This window comes from Phalacrocorax carbo, chromosome 20 (assembly GCF_963921805.1).
Source record: "Phalacrocorax carbo chromosome 20, bPhaCar2.1, whole genome shotgun sequence".
Lineage (NCBI taxonomy): Eukaryota > Metazoa > Chordata > Aves > Suliformes > Phalacrocoracidae > Phalacrocorax > Phalacrocorax carbo.
This window is the reverse complement of record NC_087532.1, coordinates 7,730,829-7,749,801: the sequence shown is the minus strand read 5'-3', so window position 1 is coordinate 7,749,801 and position 18,973 is coordinate 7,730,829. Positions and strand designations below refer to the sequence as shown.

The 18,973-nt window shown below is 45.1% G+C and overlaps 1 protein-coding gene across 1 annotated transcript in view; it reads right to left on the bottom strand.

The window, feature by feature from the left end:
- Positions 1–16,454, bottom strand: part of IFFO2 (intermediate filament family orphan 2) — a 37,150-nt gene extending 20,696 nt beyond the window's left edge. Inside the window, exon 1 of the mRNA XM_064470640.1 lies at positions 15,508–16,454. Coding sequence (XP_064326710.1) covers positions 15,508–16,139 — 632 coding nt within the window. The 5' untranslated portion in view covers positions 16,140–16,454. The remainder of the gene's footprint in view (positions 1–15,507) is intronic.
- Between the last annotated feature and the right edge of the window lie 2,519 nt (positions 16,455–18,973).

The window sequence follows — 18,973 nt, the reverse complement described above, 5'->3', positions numbered from 1 at the left end:
AAGCTGCTCTTTGTCACTAAGACAGGCAACTACTATTCCCTACGCCAACAGGATACTCGGTTTCTGCAGTTAGCCTGATTTCAGCAGACTTCTGGGCAGCGGGACCTTCCAGTGCCACGTCTGTGCCTCCGAGATACCCACAGCACCATTTTATTCTGAAAGGAAACGTCAGGCAGACTGTTTGCTTGACAAGTCAGCTCCGATTGCACGAATGTGACACAGCCCACGCATGGCATAGTAAATATGATTAGGCCTAACTATGAAACATCTGATAAGATTTATACCAAACGCCCATTTGACATAGATCAATATAGTGTGACACTTTTGGCAAGATGAGAATCAGAGCACTGCATTTTGGGCTTCTTTTTAGCTCAACCGTGCAGAATGAAGTGATCTTTGTAAATATTTTATTGTAGCGCCTAGGTAGCTACTATATCAGCCTTCCTGGGACAATGCTCAAATTCTCCGTTCTCTTCCTCTTTTCATCAGTTAAGCCCAAGGCATTTCCCCTATTTTGTAGGTATATCCGCTTAGTTTTCTTCCTTTCTCCCTCTCTCGATTTCTATTAACAATAAAAAGGAAATTTAATAAGATGGACACATCCTGATTTCACCATACTGGAGGACAGCATCATATTTCCAGGACTATTTCCCATGCTGCTATTCTTATTTACCTCCAACATGTCTCACGGTCCTGAAGAGTATTCATTGTGCCAGCAACCCACCGGCTAGCACAATAACAAACCAAAGAGGAAATGGGGAACTCGAGCAGCTAATACAGTTGGGAAGAAACCCCATTTCCATAGAGATCACGCCAGCCGTCTCAAAAGCCATCGTACTATACTCTCATTTTTAGCTCATAGCCAAGTCCATGCTCACGTCAGTTCTGTCTGCACAAACTGATTTGTAGAAAATAGCAGCACTATGCTCATTTCTACACCTTAATACGGCAGACCCTTACCTCATTTGCCACTGAAGTATACAGAAGCGCTCTGGGTACTCGAGGCCTGCAGAAGACAACCGCAAGCACAGCTTATGAAACAGCCAAGGCAGAGAACATTACATTCCTGTGAAACTGTTGTTGTAACTGCAGATAAAGTAATTACTCTGACTCATTCTGAAACAGGTAATCTGAAAAGCACAGGATTATGTTACTGTATAGCGCTGCTAGCTACAAGTTAATTACCAAACACTGAATTCCCATGTAAGGAAATCTCTAGCAAACCTAAGTACTACAAACCTCATGCATTAAAGACAGCTGATCACGTATATATGTTTATTTTACAGCTCTGCCCATCAACAAGCTGCAATTTTATGGTATTTCGTATGTCAAACATTCAGGTGTTTTGTCCTAACACTTTGGCACAGGCATACATACAAGATTGCTGTAAAATTCATCCAAGTAAGCTCACTACTCCAGACTAATCACCATCCTCTTAGAAGATATTACCAAAATAGTGACAGGTGCTATAAAACTAAAGTGAGGGACAAAGAACAGAACAGAGATTGAGCCCAAAGAAAAGTACCAACTACTTTGGTTTTTTACGTCCTGCAAAAGTCAAAAAGCTGCTCGTTATTCTCTACTCTTCTGAGAAACTGCTTTATGTTTATCTACCCACCTATGGTACAGCAGGGCGTTAATTCCGTTATGGGGGTCTGACAGACACGACAAGCATCTCTGAACAAATGAGAAGCAGAAGTTGGACATCTTGAAGTAGTTTCTTGGCTAACTCGGCCATGGCAGGACAGGAAACAGTAGCCCATCCAGTGCTTTTAAATCATATTGCAATTATTGCATAAACTTCACCATCTCAAATTCTTTCGGTCAACACGCAGAAATAGCCTGGTACAAGTGCTAATGTGAGAAACCTGTAGAATTGCAGTCTCCTGCACTGAAAAGACCAAAACAAGCTTTCAGAGACCCTGTGCAGACAAAGGGGAGGCTGCACGAGGAGCACAAACTGCGGAACACAGTATGCTATTATCCCGGCGTCCCAGTAAAGCCATGTGATCGCTTTGGACAGCTCATCTCCAACATCCACATCATTACTGAAATAAATACAGGCTACAGGAGAACAGAATGGAGCAAGAAAAATTTCTTCTGCAAATTGGAAGTCAGGTTGTTTGTAAGGGAGTTGTCAACGATGCTTCAGCGCTCAGTTTCAGCAGCGAAACTGCACAATGAAAAGGGATTATTATAACTGACTCATGTAATAATCACAGAAAAATCCATCCATTGTTTAGGGAAACTTAAAAATTGCTTAATGTTCTTAATTTAATCAAATGTATTTAAACAGCAGAAGATAGGCACCAGCATGCCTGTCCCAGAATCTGAAGCTTCACTGGCTTAAAAGAAAAAAAATAAAATAAACCAATCTTACTCCAGGCCTTCAATAGCTTTAATAGTTTGCTAAGACTACAAACATGAGTACTTTAGAAAAAAAAAAAAGATGCCACACTATTGTAAACCACACACTAGGTAGTGCTAGGCAAATATTGGTAATAAATAAAAGCTTTCTGCAGCCTGCCACCAAATACGACTTCCAACTCCTATCCTCCATGCTAAAAACGTAAATAGTGATCTCACCGTGATATACTGCGGTTTCTAAAGCGGGGGGGTGTGTGTGTCCCATCCTGTTTCTCTTCTCCCTAGTGCGCTCGCTTCAAGCTCTTGGTCCTTTAACTCCACTTCAGCGCATTAGTTTTAGAGGAGTCATACAAAAATACCAATTAATAATTCTAATAGGTCAGGTAAAGGTATTACCAGGACACGCGACCACATCAGACTTCGGCATGACTTGTTTCTGAAGGCAGGCACCCCAAGAGCTTCATAGCTTCTACGTAAAATCCAGTACATGAAACCTGAGCAGATTTTTGAGGCTCTCCCTCTAGTCTAGTCTTCAGCAGCACAAGAAGAATCCACATCTTTCAACAGATAACCGTATTCCCCCTTTCCTTAGCTTCCATTTTTTTTAGCCCTAATTCCCAGTTCTCTTTCCCATTTTTTATCCCCAGAACACAGGAGACACATCGAGAGCTGATAAAAATATTAGTATGGAGGAGGGCTTTTGGGCGGGAAGAAAAAGAATAAGAAAAAGAAAGCATACAATAAAACAGATTTGAAATCTACTTATAGTCAAGAACACTTACTGTAACAAAGGAGTATAATTCTACATAGTTCTAGCCTTGCAGCAACTTTAAGAAGATGTCATAGAAGCATGCTCTAATGTACACCATCACCGTTTTAAAAATACATTTGTATTTTTATGGTGCTCAGGACATTTCACTTGTCATTTCTCACCTCCTACTGATGCTAAGGACTCTTAGCAAAAGGCAGACACCTTGCCAAAAGTCTGGCAGCCGAGGAGACAAGTAGTTACAGAAGAGATTTAAAGCCATAATAAGATCTAACACTAAGCTGTCGGAAAGTACAGGCAAACTTCTGTGGCATGAATTTCCTTTCTATTTTCTATAAACACCTAATGAAAGCTTTCATGAATGCCCTCTTGGAGGCTGCCAAGTTAAAATAGTGCATTATCTCAGCTGATGCACATGACTACATGGAAGATTCTTACATCACAGCTCTAAGAGAAGTCATCTAGCAGGCTTTTAACTACGGGAAATTTTTCCCATGTAGGGTGAGGAATATTTCTTTTCAGAACTGCCTACGACCTCATGGCAATCTGCTATGAAGAGGAAAACATGGATGTTGCACTGTGGGTCTCCCGCTCTCCAGAGGGAGCAGAGACTTTCTGGCACTGGAACATTTACACTTACGTTGAGTTCCGCCAAATAGATCCCCAGCTAGACCTCTTGTGAAGGAGGGCTCGCACAGTAAGCCAGCATGAAGCCCAGTTTCACTCTGGAGAGCAAACCAAGGATATTTCCACAGTTAACAGCTGAAAAAAAAGCTTAATTTAAACCGATAGCCTTTCTAAAGGATTGCTTTCAGGAATACATCAGACTAAATAGCATGTCTTGCATTTGGGCTAGCTGGTGGCCTTAAAAGAAATACATCACTGGTACAGCACAAAATCAGAGACAGCACCATTTTCAACACCTACAGCAATCTACCAACACACAAACCCCACCTCCTTCTCAACAGATCTTCCCATCATCTCTCATTTCAATATTCAGGCAAATCATCCGTTTGGGGAAAAACTGCTCCGTTTCTGTAAAGAAATACTGAATTATATAATTAAATACACCGCTAGCTAAGCTTAGCTGTTAGAACATAACCTGTACTAAGTTCAAAACACTGGTATTTTAACATCCTCTCTCATAAAAGGCCTTCATTTGAGTAAATGCTTTCTCTGCATGGCCTCTCCCTTCACTAGCCATGTTGTAACCACCCTGCTGTTATCACCTCAAACTAATTCTGAAAGGCTCTTCTAAGACCGAGTGATGATAGAAGGGGATCACTCTTCTGTGGAGAGGAACCAGAGATCCTGCTGGAATGTTTTACCGTAACATTTTCTTTCACTTCAGCAGTTCTTCAGCCTGAAATGCCAAGAACAATTGCAAGTTGCAGCTAAAGTGCTCACTGCTCTCCTTACCTTGTCTTTAGGTTTATCTCCATCTGCCCTCCCTCTTCCTCCACACCCTTTAAGAACCAGCCTCAAAACTGAGAGCTAGAAGTCATCTTAATCTCTGCCCCAATACTAAATACTTTTACTAAACCCATTAAAGATCAAGGAAACTGTTTATTAAAATGAGATCATGCTTGTCTGCTTTCAGGAGTCAGGAAGGCAGGTGGGATACCTCCCTAGATATAGTAACGTCTCCCAGTAGTGCTCCTGTATGTCCATTATCTTATCTTTAAGAGGTTTATTACCTTTGCAAAGGTAAATATATTTGAGTACAGCTTTTACGTGCAGTATCAGGATTCTAAGAACATAATTAACAAAGTATAAGAAATAAACTGCTCTTCAAAGGCTTGTATGAAACTTGAGGAAGCGCACAGTACTCCTCGCATGGTCCTTCAAGAAATGTAAGAATGCTCGCTCTGTTTAAGCTCCTTTAATCACTTCTAGCACAATGGGCAGATTAATACAGTTCAGTATTTCTAGTTCATTATGGTGACTAGCCCTTACAGAATTACCATTAAACCATGGTACTATGCCATTTAGATGGAAGCTAATTAATAAAGAGGACATAAAATTCAAGATTAGGCATTGTTAAATATTTGTACAAAGGCCGATCAGTCTTAAATTCACACAAACATAACAGTTGTTTTTGCTGTTCTTGGAACTTTGTGCAACCGAGACATAACTGTTTCGTACTTGAATTCACAGGCAAACAACTGAAAAAAACTTGATCAACACTGGAATACCCTCAAAGACACTAGTCCCAGACGTACTGAAGCCTCATCTCGTCTCTCAAAGGGAATAGGCTCAGTTTGCCTGCTGCTGCAAAGTAAGTTGTCGTTAAGTTTTCACAAATGAAATCCAATTTTAAGGCAGCCTAAAACACTGCAAATTTTTATTAGTGTGGGTGTAGGAACTACTGAGTGGCAACCCCGTGCTATTTATAGAGGGGAAGACAGCACAAGAGTTCCAGTACAAACTTGGTTTTAATGCAAAAGGCCAGTGAAAAGGAACAGAGCGACTGAGGCAGTGACCTCATTCCCCTGCCTTTCAACTGCCCTACAATTACAGGAGAATTAGGCTGAGTCACAGACCCAAACCCTACCTAAATCAAAGCCCACTCAACAAGAGCGCCATGCTAGCTCAGCACGGAGAAATAAATCCCTGCCTACAGGTCTAGAGCTGTATATCATTGGATCTCTCTTCTATAAAATTCACAATGGGAATTAAAGCTTCACTGAACAATGGAGGAAAAAAAAGGCCGTATGTTGGAAAATAGGATGACGCCTCTTTCAGGGCTGCAGCAAAGTGAGAGTAGCTCGTCGCAGCAACACCTAGCTCACAGTACCCGTAGCAATAAGGCCTGCCTCGACATGATGGCTGTAAGGCTCCTACGATCCCCTGCATAAAACAATCAGTAGAGAAGACAATAAATTCTTTCCAGCCATTGCAACTTAACAGGGAAGAGTCTGACTGCAATGCATATAAATGAATAGAAGGATCCAACACCCACAAAGGTAAGGGAAGCTACGAGGGAAAATGGGCTTATTTGCAGATTCATCACACGCTGCCACCAGGAGCTCGCTGTCCTTCAGGGGCAGTTATCACAAAATGAGCTTACTTACATCCCATAGCTAGTCTTGAAGGGATAAAATTCTGTGCAGCATCTCTGCAAGTGGGACTTCATTCCCAGGGTCACTTTGTCCTTTTTAACAAGAAAGCTGGTCTCCCACTGACAACCGGCAGTTCTACGCTCTGTTAAGAATACAGATTAGTAGAAAAACATTTTCCAGGTCATTAAGGAGCTCTTAAGTGCTTTGCACCCCCTTTTTCTCCCTTTCTTTAAAGAAAAAAGGTTTTCAAAACCGCATGGATGGCAGAAACAGTCGAAGGTGAGGTGATTCTGCTATACTCGTTTGGGGGAAAAATTCAGTAGAAGAGTTAGGAACAGAATCCGGAACGCCCGATGCTTTATCATATAGTCACTGCTTTAGTGAAAAGGTTAGCGAGGGAAATAAAGATTTCTCTTCCTTTCCTACCTGCAAGGGGGGAGTTTTCTTGCAGCAGTTTTAATGACAATACCTTTTTGAATCCTTAAAATAGCCCCATTACAATTCAATATTAATGCACCCATGCCATTCTCCAGAACTATGTACAATTACACCAATACCTAGTATTTTTGTTAACTGGATTTGACTTGTCAGGACTTGAGTGCTATGTTTGAGCAGACGTGGGCCTGCTAAATCTAAGTTCTGCTCTCTCTATCAGAGAAAGCGTCACTTTAAATAAGAATATGACATAGTTCTATTTTCTCCCCTCAGAGACATGCAGACAAATTTTACCTGTAAGAATCCAGAGACAGAAATCTGTTTTCCATTGAAACCACTGATTTGGAATGAACTCTGAGCCAGGATCCCTTTGATCTTTAATTCCAGCGTGAGTCACTGCATGGACTAAACCTATCTACTGTATTTAAGGGAAAGGGGGGTCCGATGCTAGTATACATCATCACTTCCTTCAACATATCTGTTCTCTGTGTTAATGTGTCATTGTAAAATTACTCATTTTCACGATACGAGCCATTGTAAAATTAACCCCCATACATTTCAAAGCAAACAAAACTGGGGTTGTAGTGCAGAGGCACACCCATGTATTGATAACTGCAGGATACAGAACTGTATCTGGAGTTTACCTGTTCACAAAGGCTTTGTGATTTCTGTTCAGATTTGTGAAACCATGGAGGACAGGGAAATCAAAACATTTGGCTTGTCCATAGCACCAAGAGATTTGTGAAGTTACACAGAATTTTGGCTCAGGCTGTAACGCCAAGTTTTGCTTTCGATTGCATTTCAGTGCAAATTCAGAATAAATCCACTGAAACTAGCATCAGATTAAACTTGGAGCCCCATTACTAACAGCGATCAAGCCATCCGTTTGATCACACAGAGCGCTAAAATCCTTCTCTAAAGCAATGCATGTTGGTGGTTTCCAGACAGAAAAAGCCAAAAAAAGGACAACCAAGCATTCCTCCAGTGAGAACAAGTGCCAAAATGCAGAGTGGGCTTATTTTTGAAGCCGTGGCACAGAAAGCAGACACGACTAGGTTCAGTCCCTAAACCTACTTGGAAAGGGATTCAAATTAACAATCTTTTGGGGGAAGCGGGAAACATTGAGTCCAGCAGAACGCTTCCAAATTGAGTCCAGTAACCATCGAGTCACATGTAGATGAGTTAGTGTGGAAATGCTCGAACAAAAGGCTGGAGAAATGCATCATCTGTGATTCACTTTCACACAGTAACAATGCAACTAGCCCATGTTCTGTGTCATTAACAAGCAGGACGCATCGTTAATGGACACAGAGCACCATTCTCTGAGCTCTCTTGATGCTCTTGTTATTGAAGGAGATCCAGAGGCAGAGTTGATGTCATTTTTGTGCGTGGATCAACCCCACTCGCAGGAAATAAAACAGAAGAGAAAGATTCTCACACATTTTAAGTTTTTTAAACAAACGCTAATAATTTCATTTTTAAATGGCTTTTGAAACTGAGCACCTTGTTAATCCGATCATGGCACAAGTATATGCCGCCCAGTTGCCCCTTTCTGCAACAGAACTAGAAAAAGTCCCCGAATACGTTCTGACATTTCCACAAACATCTAGCATGACCCGTGCAATCCAGGTAACACGCTAGCAGGCACTCTTGTATCACCTTAACTTTTTTCAAGCCAACTTTGAAGTAGAAAGATCTGATAAGAACTGTTTCTAGACTAGGCAACAGCCAGGAATTATGAAACACCATACACATTACTTACTACTTTGGCATCAAAAACAAATCCCACCCTCCTAAATGACTCCTCCTTAATCAGCAGGCATGGGCATCTCTAGGTCACTGGCTACACACCTCTAACCCCAAACTGAGGCATTTTAACAATATATTTGTAATTCGGTAATCTGTCAGGACACCCGAAGCTAGCAGCCGTACCACGATGATCTTATTTCCCCCCCGCCTTTTAAACACATAATACAGTGGAGATGTGTTCCTTCACTTCAGGTACGAGGGCGGGAGGTACACGCGCAGAATTTCAGCTAAACACCACCAGGATAATGCCAGCAGGTGAAAGCAGCCAGAGAGCGCTCATACAAAACAGAACTGGAGACAGCAGAACGTCAAAAAAACCCTTTAGAAGCCAGACATATGGTGGGCTAGAGCAGAACGGAGTTTGACAACTAGTTTAAAAGCACAGCCGTACACTCAACAACTTCCCTGTGCTTTGTTTACTACTCGGTATCAGTCTTGCCCCATTTATTACCTTTTATTACCAGTCATTACTTATTGCTTCAGGGTTCTGGGAACAGGATAATCTTTTAATTCGGAGTGGTCACAAGAGCTTCAGTCAGACTTAACAGTGTACAGGTACAGACTGTTAAATTTTAAAACTGGTTTTTTTTTTTTGAAAACCAAACTGGAAGAAATCTCCTTCCTTCTTGTACAGACAAAAAGGCTGGTCTTAAATTTTAAGATGGAGACTTAGACTGTAAAGAACAACATCCTGTGAATATTTCTAGCAAACTAAAAAAAAAAAAATAAGTGTAGTGACAGAAAAGAATATGCAGGAAGCCAACATAAGACCTGGCAGAGCATCACCACAAAACCTTAACCACAAAAAAGCAGCTGTTGAGCTGTACGTGGTTCAGTGCTTTCTTTAGCTACAAGCCCAGCACCCAAACTGCATAAACCTACGATTACAGGTGATGAAGAGCTAGAAATAACTTGTTTCTGTGTTTGTTTTCACCTCAGCCCTAAATTGCAAGGGTCTTCCGAGATTATTTGGGTTTAAGATCAGAGGTACGTGGAGGATTTTGCTTCCAGACCTCCTCAAAGCTTAAGCTGCGCTCTGAAAGTCTGGTTTTTGCCTTCAGATGAGTCATGCAAAGAATCAAAAGGTAAATTCAAAATATACACAGAAAGTCCTGTGGTTCTCTTGCAACAGAGGAAGCTGTTCTTTGAAGAATGCAGCACAGATCCTGGCCCTGGTTTCTCTGAAACTCTAACCACAACATGAGGTGGTGATTTTTCTCCCCACCACATCCAATCTAGTTCATCTGCGAATTTATTATTTTAATTAGAATTCAGAGTTAATAGCTAGCCAGAGATAAAGTTCAGAATAAATAGCTAACCCGCCCAGCTACGACAGCCATTTCAAATCAGTCACAACATATCTTGGCCCTCCCTGGTTGCTCCCATTACAAGCCAGTTTAAGTAAGGCACACACAGAGATTTATCTACTTAAATATTTAACGAAGTACAGGCCCAGTCCCACTGTGGAGCACTGTTAGAGAGCAGGATCAAAGGGAAACATCCTCCTCTCCTTCCAAAACCTCTCCTACGTTACTACGACCCAGAAGTCCCAGTTTCTAGCTATACCGGGAGGGAAATCCAGGATTTGTTAGAGTGCTCCAGATATTCATGTATATTGTAAATGCATGTCTTTGCAGCAGCATTTTAGAAGCAACGATGGCTTGATTTAAAGAAAAGTGTCTGACACTCAAACAAACTTTATCCTTGTAGTGTTTCATTTGCACCTCTCCAAGCAGTAGAGCTTTCCAACCAAGGGGATGTATATTTTCGCTATACGGCCAACTCTTCCCTCATTAGAAAATTTAATCCATTCTCCACAGAGAAAACTCAGGTCCTCCCAGTGCAAATAAAAAAGTCTTTTCAAGACCGAGTCTCAGGTTTCACCAGAGCAAGCATTTAACATCAAACTTCACATCCCATAAGGGGTATCCAAAAATCTTTAATGCCAGGCTGCGTGACTGCTGTGGAGGCAGTAAGGAACACTAAATTTCAGTGAAAAGCCACACTGAAACCTAACTACCCTTTTAAAACATAGAAATAAAAGCAGAAATACAAGAATTAAATCTATATATATGCCTTTACGCAGAGACTGCATTATTACCAGCTCTGTAATCAATTGAAAGACGGAGAGAAGTCTAGCACTGGTTACTATCTTCTATAGGGATAAAACAATTATTTGTTTTTTATCGGGTCTACGCATAACATTTGCATCTTGTTACCACTGATATTTTAGCTTTAAAAGTTTTCAGACATTCCTCCAGGGCTTATCTTAAGCACATTTTTATTAAGTTCCCTTCTTTAAAAAAGAACGAGATCCAGTTAGTTTTGACGCGCCTTGCCTTTGACAATGATAATCTTTGTCCTTTCCAGCTGCAGCAAATTTAAGATAATCTCTTTTTCAAGTGGACTTTATTAATCTTCTAAATGAAATACTATCCTAAGGTAAAACAATTATTTCCAGTTCAACCCTTACTAGCAGTTAAGTCTCTGCTGGAAAAAACAACTAACATCTGGCAGACTCAATATCTGCACCAATTAAGAACAATTTTGAACCCATAATATACAAATCTATTCAAGTGTTCAGACTAAGGCTCTCCACAGACCAGCAGCCTTCTTGCAGCTAAGAGAGGGAAAAAAAAAAAAACAGGGAATGACTGCAGAAGGTTTTCACCACGTCAGCAGACTCTCGCTGGCCACACGCAGCAGAATTTGCCTGTCATAACACACAGCGATGCGCTTAGGTCTTCAAGGGACACCTCCGTGCAAGTCTGGGAGCTGGAAGGTGAGACACCTCGCCCGGAGGAGCCGCCTCTCGCCAGGGCCGTGCGCCGGCCTCAGCATCGCCGCCCGACAGATTCCATACGCACGCATTTTGACCTCCTGCCTTCGCCAGAAGACAGACCGTCAGCGCTTCCGCCTCGACTGGCGATGGAACTCGACTAATTGGCCCCCAATTAGGGTGGGGGGAAAAGGACATTTGTTTCCCCCCTTCCCAGAACCAAGCCGATTTAAACACCTGGGTGCACGCTTACCAACAGAAACACGGGGCATGATCTGCCATTCGGGATGCTGAGGCTCCACTCGGCTCAGCTGCCCGAAGCCTAAAGGAAGGACCCCAAAGCCCGCACGTGCTGGGGACAGGCAGTCATGTAACGATGGACCGTGCTGGTTTCACATCCCCAGCCGCTCCTCACAAAGTGGACTTTTCTTCTAAATAACCTGAACAGATCACAGAAACCCAAGCCCCTCGCAGGGCAGCGACACAGTCACATGCCTGAACTTAAACCCGCTTATCCCCTTCCATGAAGCTGGTCACCCACGGACGGAGGGATGGATGGAGCCAAGATTCAAACACTGGGTTGTTTAATAATCTCACCTCAAAGGAGGAGGAGAAGTACGCTTGATTTTTGCTTTTGCTGCCTGGAAAAAAACCACTTCACTTGCGTGTTTCAACTTACACAATCTGAAAATGGAGGCAAGTGTCAGATAACTGTCCCTGAAAGTTTTTTTTTTTTTATTATTGAGCTAGTTCAACTGCAAAGAAAGTGGACAATTTTACTTCTTCTTCTTAAAATGGTAGTAATAGATAAAAAGTTACAAGGGATTTGGAATCAGATCTATGGCCAAAAGCTCTCTGAAATGCTAGCACAGTTTGGGAAAAAAAATAATTTTCAGTTCATTTTTCCTATAAATCTCCACGTGCTAACTCCCACATCTGAAGTCATAACCCACAGTGTAAAATCATGATCACTAAAATATGTTATAAGATTAATACAATATCTCAAGTACGAAAAGATTCACATTTATATACCATTTGTGTAAAATGACATGATCCAGGGGGAAAAAAAAAAGTTATTTTGGTCTGAAATAGCTGGGCTCCTCAGGGAGACATCTTCCCATTTATACTTCAGAGACCAACAAAAACGTGGGTAAAACTTGACCTAGGTGCTCTACTGACTATACACTGTAGAATTTTTTAGGCCTCAGAACTCCAAAGCAGTTTATTGTGTTAGGATGTCCAAGAAAAGCAATTTTGGGGGATGGAGCACAGCAGTTGGCCATATTTTCCTAAAATGAAGCCACTGGTAATCCCCAAAATTGCACAGAAAGAATTTCATTGGAAAGAACATCTTTGATGATCTCCCACTATTATTTTTAAGAGTAACAGTAAAGGTGCCCTTAAGACAAAAAGAAACAAAAAGGATTATTTCACCTCTGAATTCCACCATTGCATTTTTCAACTCCCAAGTATGACATCAACGAGTTTGTGTCTTCAACAACAGACACATCACATATGAGCCATGTTTTAGAAATTCATTTGAGCCATATTCACAGACTTACCAACGTAATCATCTGCCTGGTGTTTTCCTGGTAGCCAAACATTTCAAAGCAGACGCATTTGACGGCTGTGCCCTCCTTAATCAAGTGGTCATCCCGGAAAGGAAAAAAACCTCCTTTGCTTCAGGAAATAAACGTAACTTATGGCTATCTGCTTACGCATCTTCACATGGTGGTGGCCTATTGGTCAGGTTACAAGGCCTGACTACTTCAAAAAGCCTGCCGTGTTCTGGTGGTTCTCGAGTTCAGCAAAATGGTAATTTCTTGGTGTGAAACAACAACAACAGAGTACAAAGCCACTCAAATACATCTGGCAGACACGGTGTTTCCAACACAAAGGTACCTGCAACCGGGAGCAGTGCCATTTCAAAGGGCCTAGCTAGCTGCCCATCGGGCTGGTTACAAACACGCGTGCATCTTTGCAATATCCCAAGCCTGCGTTAGAGGTGTGTGCACGCACCTAACTCTCTGCAGGCCCTGACAGCACCGTCAGGAGACAGGCACAAGGCTTATTTTCCACTTGGAGCTCATCTCCCTAAATAAAACTTGGATCAAAGGGTTCGCAGCTAGAGAAGATAAACTCAAAATGCATATTTATATACAGGTATGTACACACAAACATGCCACGGCAGAGAATCCCTTCCCTGCAAAAACAAACAAGAAAGCAGTGGTACCAATCTTTACAGGATTGCTGACAAACACTGCAACACCCCATTAGCTCATGATAATGAAATCAAATTGACTAATCTACTCTGACTGCGAGAATTAAATTTAAAACGGTACAGTATTACTCCGTAAGCATGCAAAAGTGTGTTCAAGGCTGCAGATGAAAAAGACAATCTACCCCAAAAGAGCTCAATGTGTGATGCCCATCCGATCAGCGAAGGTCACAGGACAGCGGAATAATCATTCCAATTACACAGTAATGAACGTACCACAAAAGACACACTGCAGATCTAATACTAGTCTGATACACGTTGAGATGCATTAGTCAAATTTTATTTTCAAGCATCAGGAGAAAAAACCTGTTTCAAGAGGAGGAAGGGGGGTGAGAATAAGATTTGTGATTCCCTACAAAGAGGCCCCCTTTGCTCCATCGAATATGTTTGGTTTATGCAATCCCCACGTGGAAGCACTCACACCTGCACTGCTCTGGGGTGAAAATCTGCCGCACACAAGCCAGTGAAAGCAGAATTGATAGAATCAATGACAGATCAGTGAAAAGACTGAACTTAAATGGCCCGCAAGTCTCCTCTTCCCTAAGCGGAAAATAAATCACGTATCCATTAAAAAGAAGAAGTAGCCCCAGCTTTTGGAGACATAACCCACACCCAACGCATATCTTCCTTCACCAAGCCATCATCAAGCGCAACTTCCTCAGAAGCACCGCTACTCCCATCTCCTTGGTACCAACCACAAAAACAAAAACAAGCCCGGGCCATGGTGGCACCTACTAGTTGAGACTGAATAAAAAAAGAAAAGGTCAACTTCCATCCAGATTCAGGAGGTGCTCCAGCCACAAAGTACAGAGCCATCAAGGCATGCAAGCTTTAAGACGACGCACTGAAAGCGGACATTTAACAAATAGGCCAGAAATTACTACTTGAATAGCACATACCTGCCTAGAAAACCTCTCTAAACCAAGCTGATTTGCAAGAAGAGGTCTGTTATAAAAGCTGATGACTAGAGGTATGCAAAGAGCACACTGCAGTCCTGTTACCCTGGACAGAAGAAATTCAGCTATGCTTCACAGGCCACAGAGCTGAGAAATGCCATCTGCCTCCACAGGGAAAAAAAAAAAAAAAAAGAAGATAAAGGATTACATCTGTTCTACAGAAAAAAAAAATAAATACGAGGCTGGGAAAAGAGGAAATGCATTTTAAGCCTAAAGCTGATAAAATTCCACCGCGGGAGTGCCCACGCCAGCCCCAAAGGACAGGCAGCTCGTCAGACAATGCAGGAATCTCCCTGCAGAATCCCAACTACCTTTTTTTTTCCTCCTCTGGCCTCCATCTCTGCCACAGCTAGGTTGAGCAGGCGAATACAGCAAACCGAAGGGAACGCTATCCATCACCGGGGAGGGGGGGGGGAGAAGGACACCAGTTAAAAACCCAGGGCTTCCCAACAGGCTCAGAGAAGCCTCCAGATTACCAGGGTTTTACGAAGGCTGTCGTTAGGGCTTTTGTTTTGACTAATTCAGAGGAACCGTCTTGGAGTGCAAACCTTCCCCTGCAGTATTTGCAACCCAAATATTGCAGCACTGAGCTAATTTCAGAGAGCTGGCACACGGAATCGACTACTGGAGTGATTAGTCCAGAAAATGAAGGCAAGCTAAATTTAGGAATAACTATGCAATGCAATATTAATAACAGATTATTCCCCTTCTCCAAAAAGGAATATTTTTTAAACTATTTTTTTAAGCCAAGCTTACAGCGCTCCTTTTCTTAAGATCAAGGCTCTCCAGCCTCCCAGGGAAGCACCCTACCATTTTCCAGGCGCCAAGCTGAGCGCCCCCTCAACCCCAAACCCCCCCTCCCCAAACCCATATGAGCATCCTTCCCGTGGGGGGAGCCCTGGGGAGGGGGGAGCCCTGTCCCCACGGGTCTCCCCAAACGCTCCCACCGCCCCAAGGAGGGACTCGCCCCTTTCCCCGCACTGCAGGAGCAGCCGGCCCGCATCCCCCCCCCCCTCCTCCCGCAGCCCCACGGCCCCCCCCAAACCGCTCACTTTCTCTTGTACTCATCCCGCTCCCGCTTGACTTTGGCCAGCACGTTGTAGAGGGCGCGGATCTCGGGGGTGATGGTGTCGATCTGCACCCCGACACCGTCCGGATGGATCCAGGAGACGCCGGGTCCCTGCACCGTCTCCAAGCCGCCGCCTCCGGTACGTCGCACCTGGGTGTAGCTCCAGATGGTGCCGGGTAAGCGGCTGTAGTGGGGCGGCGAGGCGAGGGGGGCGGCGGGCAGCCCGTGGCCGGGGCCCGGCGGCGGCAGCAGCGGGGGGGCGGCGGGGTCGGTCTGCACGGCCTGGTCGCGGGAGAAGGTCTTGTAGCGGAGGCGGCGATCGCGCTCGCTCTGCTGGGCCGCCAGCTGCTTCTCCAGCAGCCGGTTGCGCCGCTCCAGCTCGTGGACCTTGGCCAGGAAGCAGCGGAACCGCACGTTCAGCCCCTTCAGCAGGTGGATGTTGGAGCCCAGGTCGTTACGAAGCGCCGCCGTTACCGGCGGGCCCCCCGCCGCCGCCGCCGCCGCTGCAGCCACCGCGGGGCTCCCGGGGCCGCCGCCGGGCCCCAGGGGGCAGGAGGCGGCCGCCGCGCCGGGGGAGAAGGCGCGGGCCATCTCCCCGAAAAGCAGCGAGTTCATCGCCCGGCGGCCGCCTCAACCCCGGCCGCGAGGGGAGATCGTGAGGGGAGCGGCGGGGCGGGAGCGGCTGCGGCCGGAAGCGGCGGTTTAACGGCCGCCGCGGCTGAGGCGGAGTGACCGCTGGGGAGCGCGCAGGCCGCTAACGGCCGCCGCGGCGGGCGCTGAGGAGAAAAGGGAAGACCGAGAGCGGGACCGGGACCGCCGCCTCTGCCGCCTCCACCTCCCCCTCGCGCTCCTGCGGCCGCCGCCGCCGCCGCTGCCCGGGCACTGAGCGGCCGCCGGCGCGGGGCGGGCCCGGCTCCGCCCCGCCGCCAGGCCACGCCCCTTCCCCGCAACTACGCTCTATTCTCCATAACCACGCCCTATTCCGCCCGTAGCCACGCCCCCGTCCCCGCCCCCTCCCCCCAGCCCCCCGGGTCCCTCCACGTGTCCCCAGCGAGGCCTCACAGGGGCCGGGGGGGGCGGGTGGTTTTGGGGGGGGGTGAACGGGTCCAACAGACCCCCCAATCCCTCCGCGCCCCCCCACATCAACTGGGTAACCTAAAATAAGCGCTCAAGCGTTGCTCTGCCCTGGGAAATGCTCCCCAGCCTTTGTATCGCTGCTTTCGCCTCCCAGGACAAACCACCTCATTGATAAGATAAAATTATAAGGGGTGAATTTTGTTATCCAGATACAGAGCCCTGCCCAAGTGCTAAATAACATCGATATTATAATAATTAAGTTATTAAATGAGTGTTTCCCAACTGCTGTTCCTGGACCTCTGAGCCACTCGGCAATCAAAGGATATTGTTTAATTGAATTACGTGATTACTCCGTTGCACAGCCACGCATCGGAATGACGCTCCGTGGGCGAGCGAAGCGCACGGAAAACCTTCAGTAATGCTGGTGTAAAGCTGTAGTAACGCTATTTGCTCAAATAGGTTTTGAAATAAAAATACGGCGCTTTGCCAGGTAAGATTTATATGAAAATACATGGGCAATGTTTATGTTAAATTACACGGGCAGCAGAATCCACTTGCTTGAAAGCCCCACGAGCCGCGCTCAGCGCCGTCACCAAAGGCTCTTCAAAGGGCTCTGTTAACGTCTTACAAGCCCATGTTTTCCCAGCACCTCCTGGAAAAAAGAAAACCAAATAACCAAAACAAAACCAAACAAACATACTGGGTGGAGGCACTTTATGAAAAGGGTGACTCAAAGAAACACCTGAAAAGATTATCTCTTCCTGAGCAGAACACTTCAGCCCCAGTTTGTGTAGACTGTAACCTGCGTTCATCGCTGAGGTTACAGGAAAAGGCCTTTAATACCATGGTCATTAGGGCAGGGCTGTAACTGACACTGTGGGGTACCGCCGACGCATCAAACGGAGCTCTTCATAAAGAAAAAAACTGCAGCTCACTGGGAAACGTCTCCATAGCGCGAACTGCCCCGGAGAGTCACAGCAACACTTGCAAAGAGCAACAATAGGCTCAAACTGCCAATAATAAGGTTATTAGTAGGGGCAGAAGCCAACCAAGAGCACGTTTCTCCCAGATCTGAGTAATGTTTCCATTTTTTAGGCACACGGCAGCCTTGCTGGCAGGCGGTGATGCTGGAAAGAGCGGGCGATTTCCGAACCCAGCAAAACCGTGTGGTCAACAGCTGGGAAAATCCTGTTGAACAACAAGAGATTTTTTCTTTTCCCGTAAGGAAGCAGGAAAACATCAGCGGGAATGATAAACCGGCCAGCTAATTAATGCTTTTGTACCTGCCCGGTGAGACAATGCATATCATGATTGCTCGTTAGGCAGCACCCAGAGCCACAGCGGTGAGGATGGATTCGCCACGGCCCCATCCAAAGGTTGTTAAATCAATGAGTCTTTTTCCTAATGGGCTTTGGCTCATCCCCGGGATGCTTACAGTCACCACCGGCACCCTGCTCCACCGCTCTCGGCCCCTGAAAGTGAATCATCCTGAATTAATCATGACAATTAATTAGGCTTAGGCTTGGAGAAATGGGAATCCCTCTTCCACGAGGGCTCGTGCGACCGCAGAGCTGACCCGCTGCCACCGACGGCACGCTGAGCAGCGCATGGGATACCCTGCGGCGGCTGGGGACATTCCGGTAGGGATTCCTCCAATTCCTGCCATGGAAAGCTCTCCGCTGCCTGCCAATTGCAGATATAAATAATGAAGGACTGATTAGTCCATTCCTATTTGGACAGGGAGGAAAAGGGATGGGAAATAGTGCTATTTCTGAACGCAGAAACTATTCAGCAATTAAATAACAGTGACCAGCCCTAGCGATGCTAATAATAATGCACTGGATTTATCTGGGCTCCCAGTTGCTTCAACCACACACCGGCTGGAGCGGGGGCTGAGGAATTTGGACCCTTGGATTTGATTTTTACACCCATTTTCACCTTTACTCTGTTAGCATCCTTCACTCCCAAACCTCTGTGCCTATTCAGGACTGCTCTCTCCACCTGCTTAGTTTCTTTTAATTTTATTTTTCCTGGGTTTGATTATACACTGGAGCTTTGTTAGTCTGACACTCATGGAAAGCTGTTGTTCCCTTGGATCTGTCTTCCTTCTGAATAACCATATTTCAGCCAAACCCACCCAAACTCAGCAGCCTCGCCAGCAGACACGTACTGTGCCAAGTTACCACCAATACATGATGCTCCCTGGGCTGATGTGGATCGCCACTGAGTTACCGTTTGTGTATTTGAATAAATCCCCCTCTAAAACAAATAAGAAAAAAATCCCTTCGCTTAATATCCATAAAACTCCCCAGCCCTCGAAAATGCCCGACTCAACAACCTCAGCGGGAAGAGGGGACCCCACCTCAGCTCCG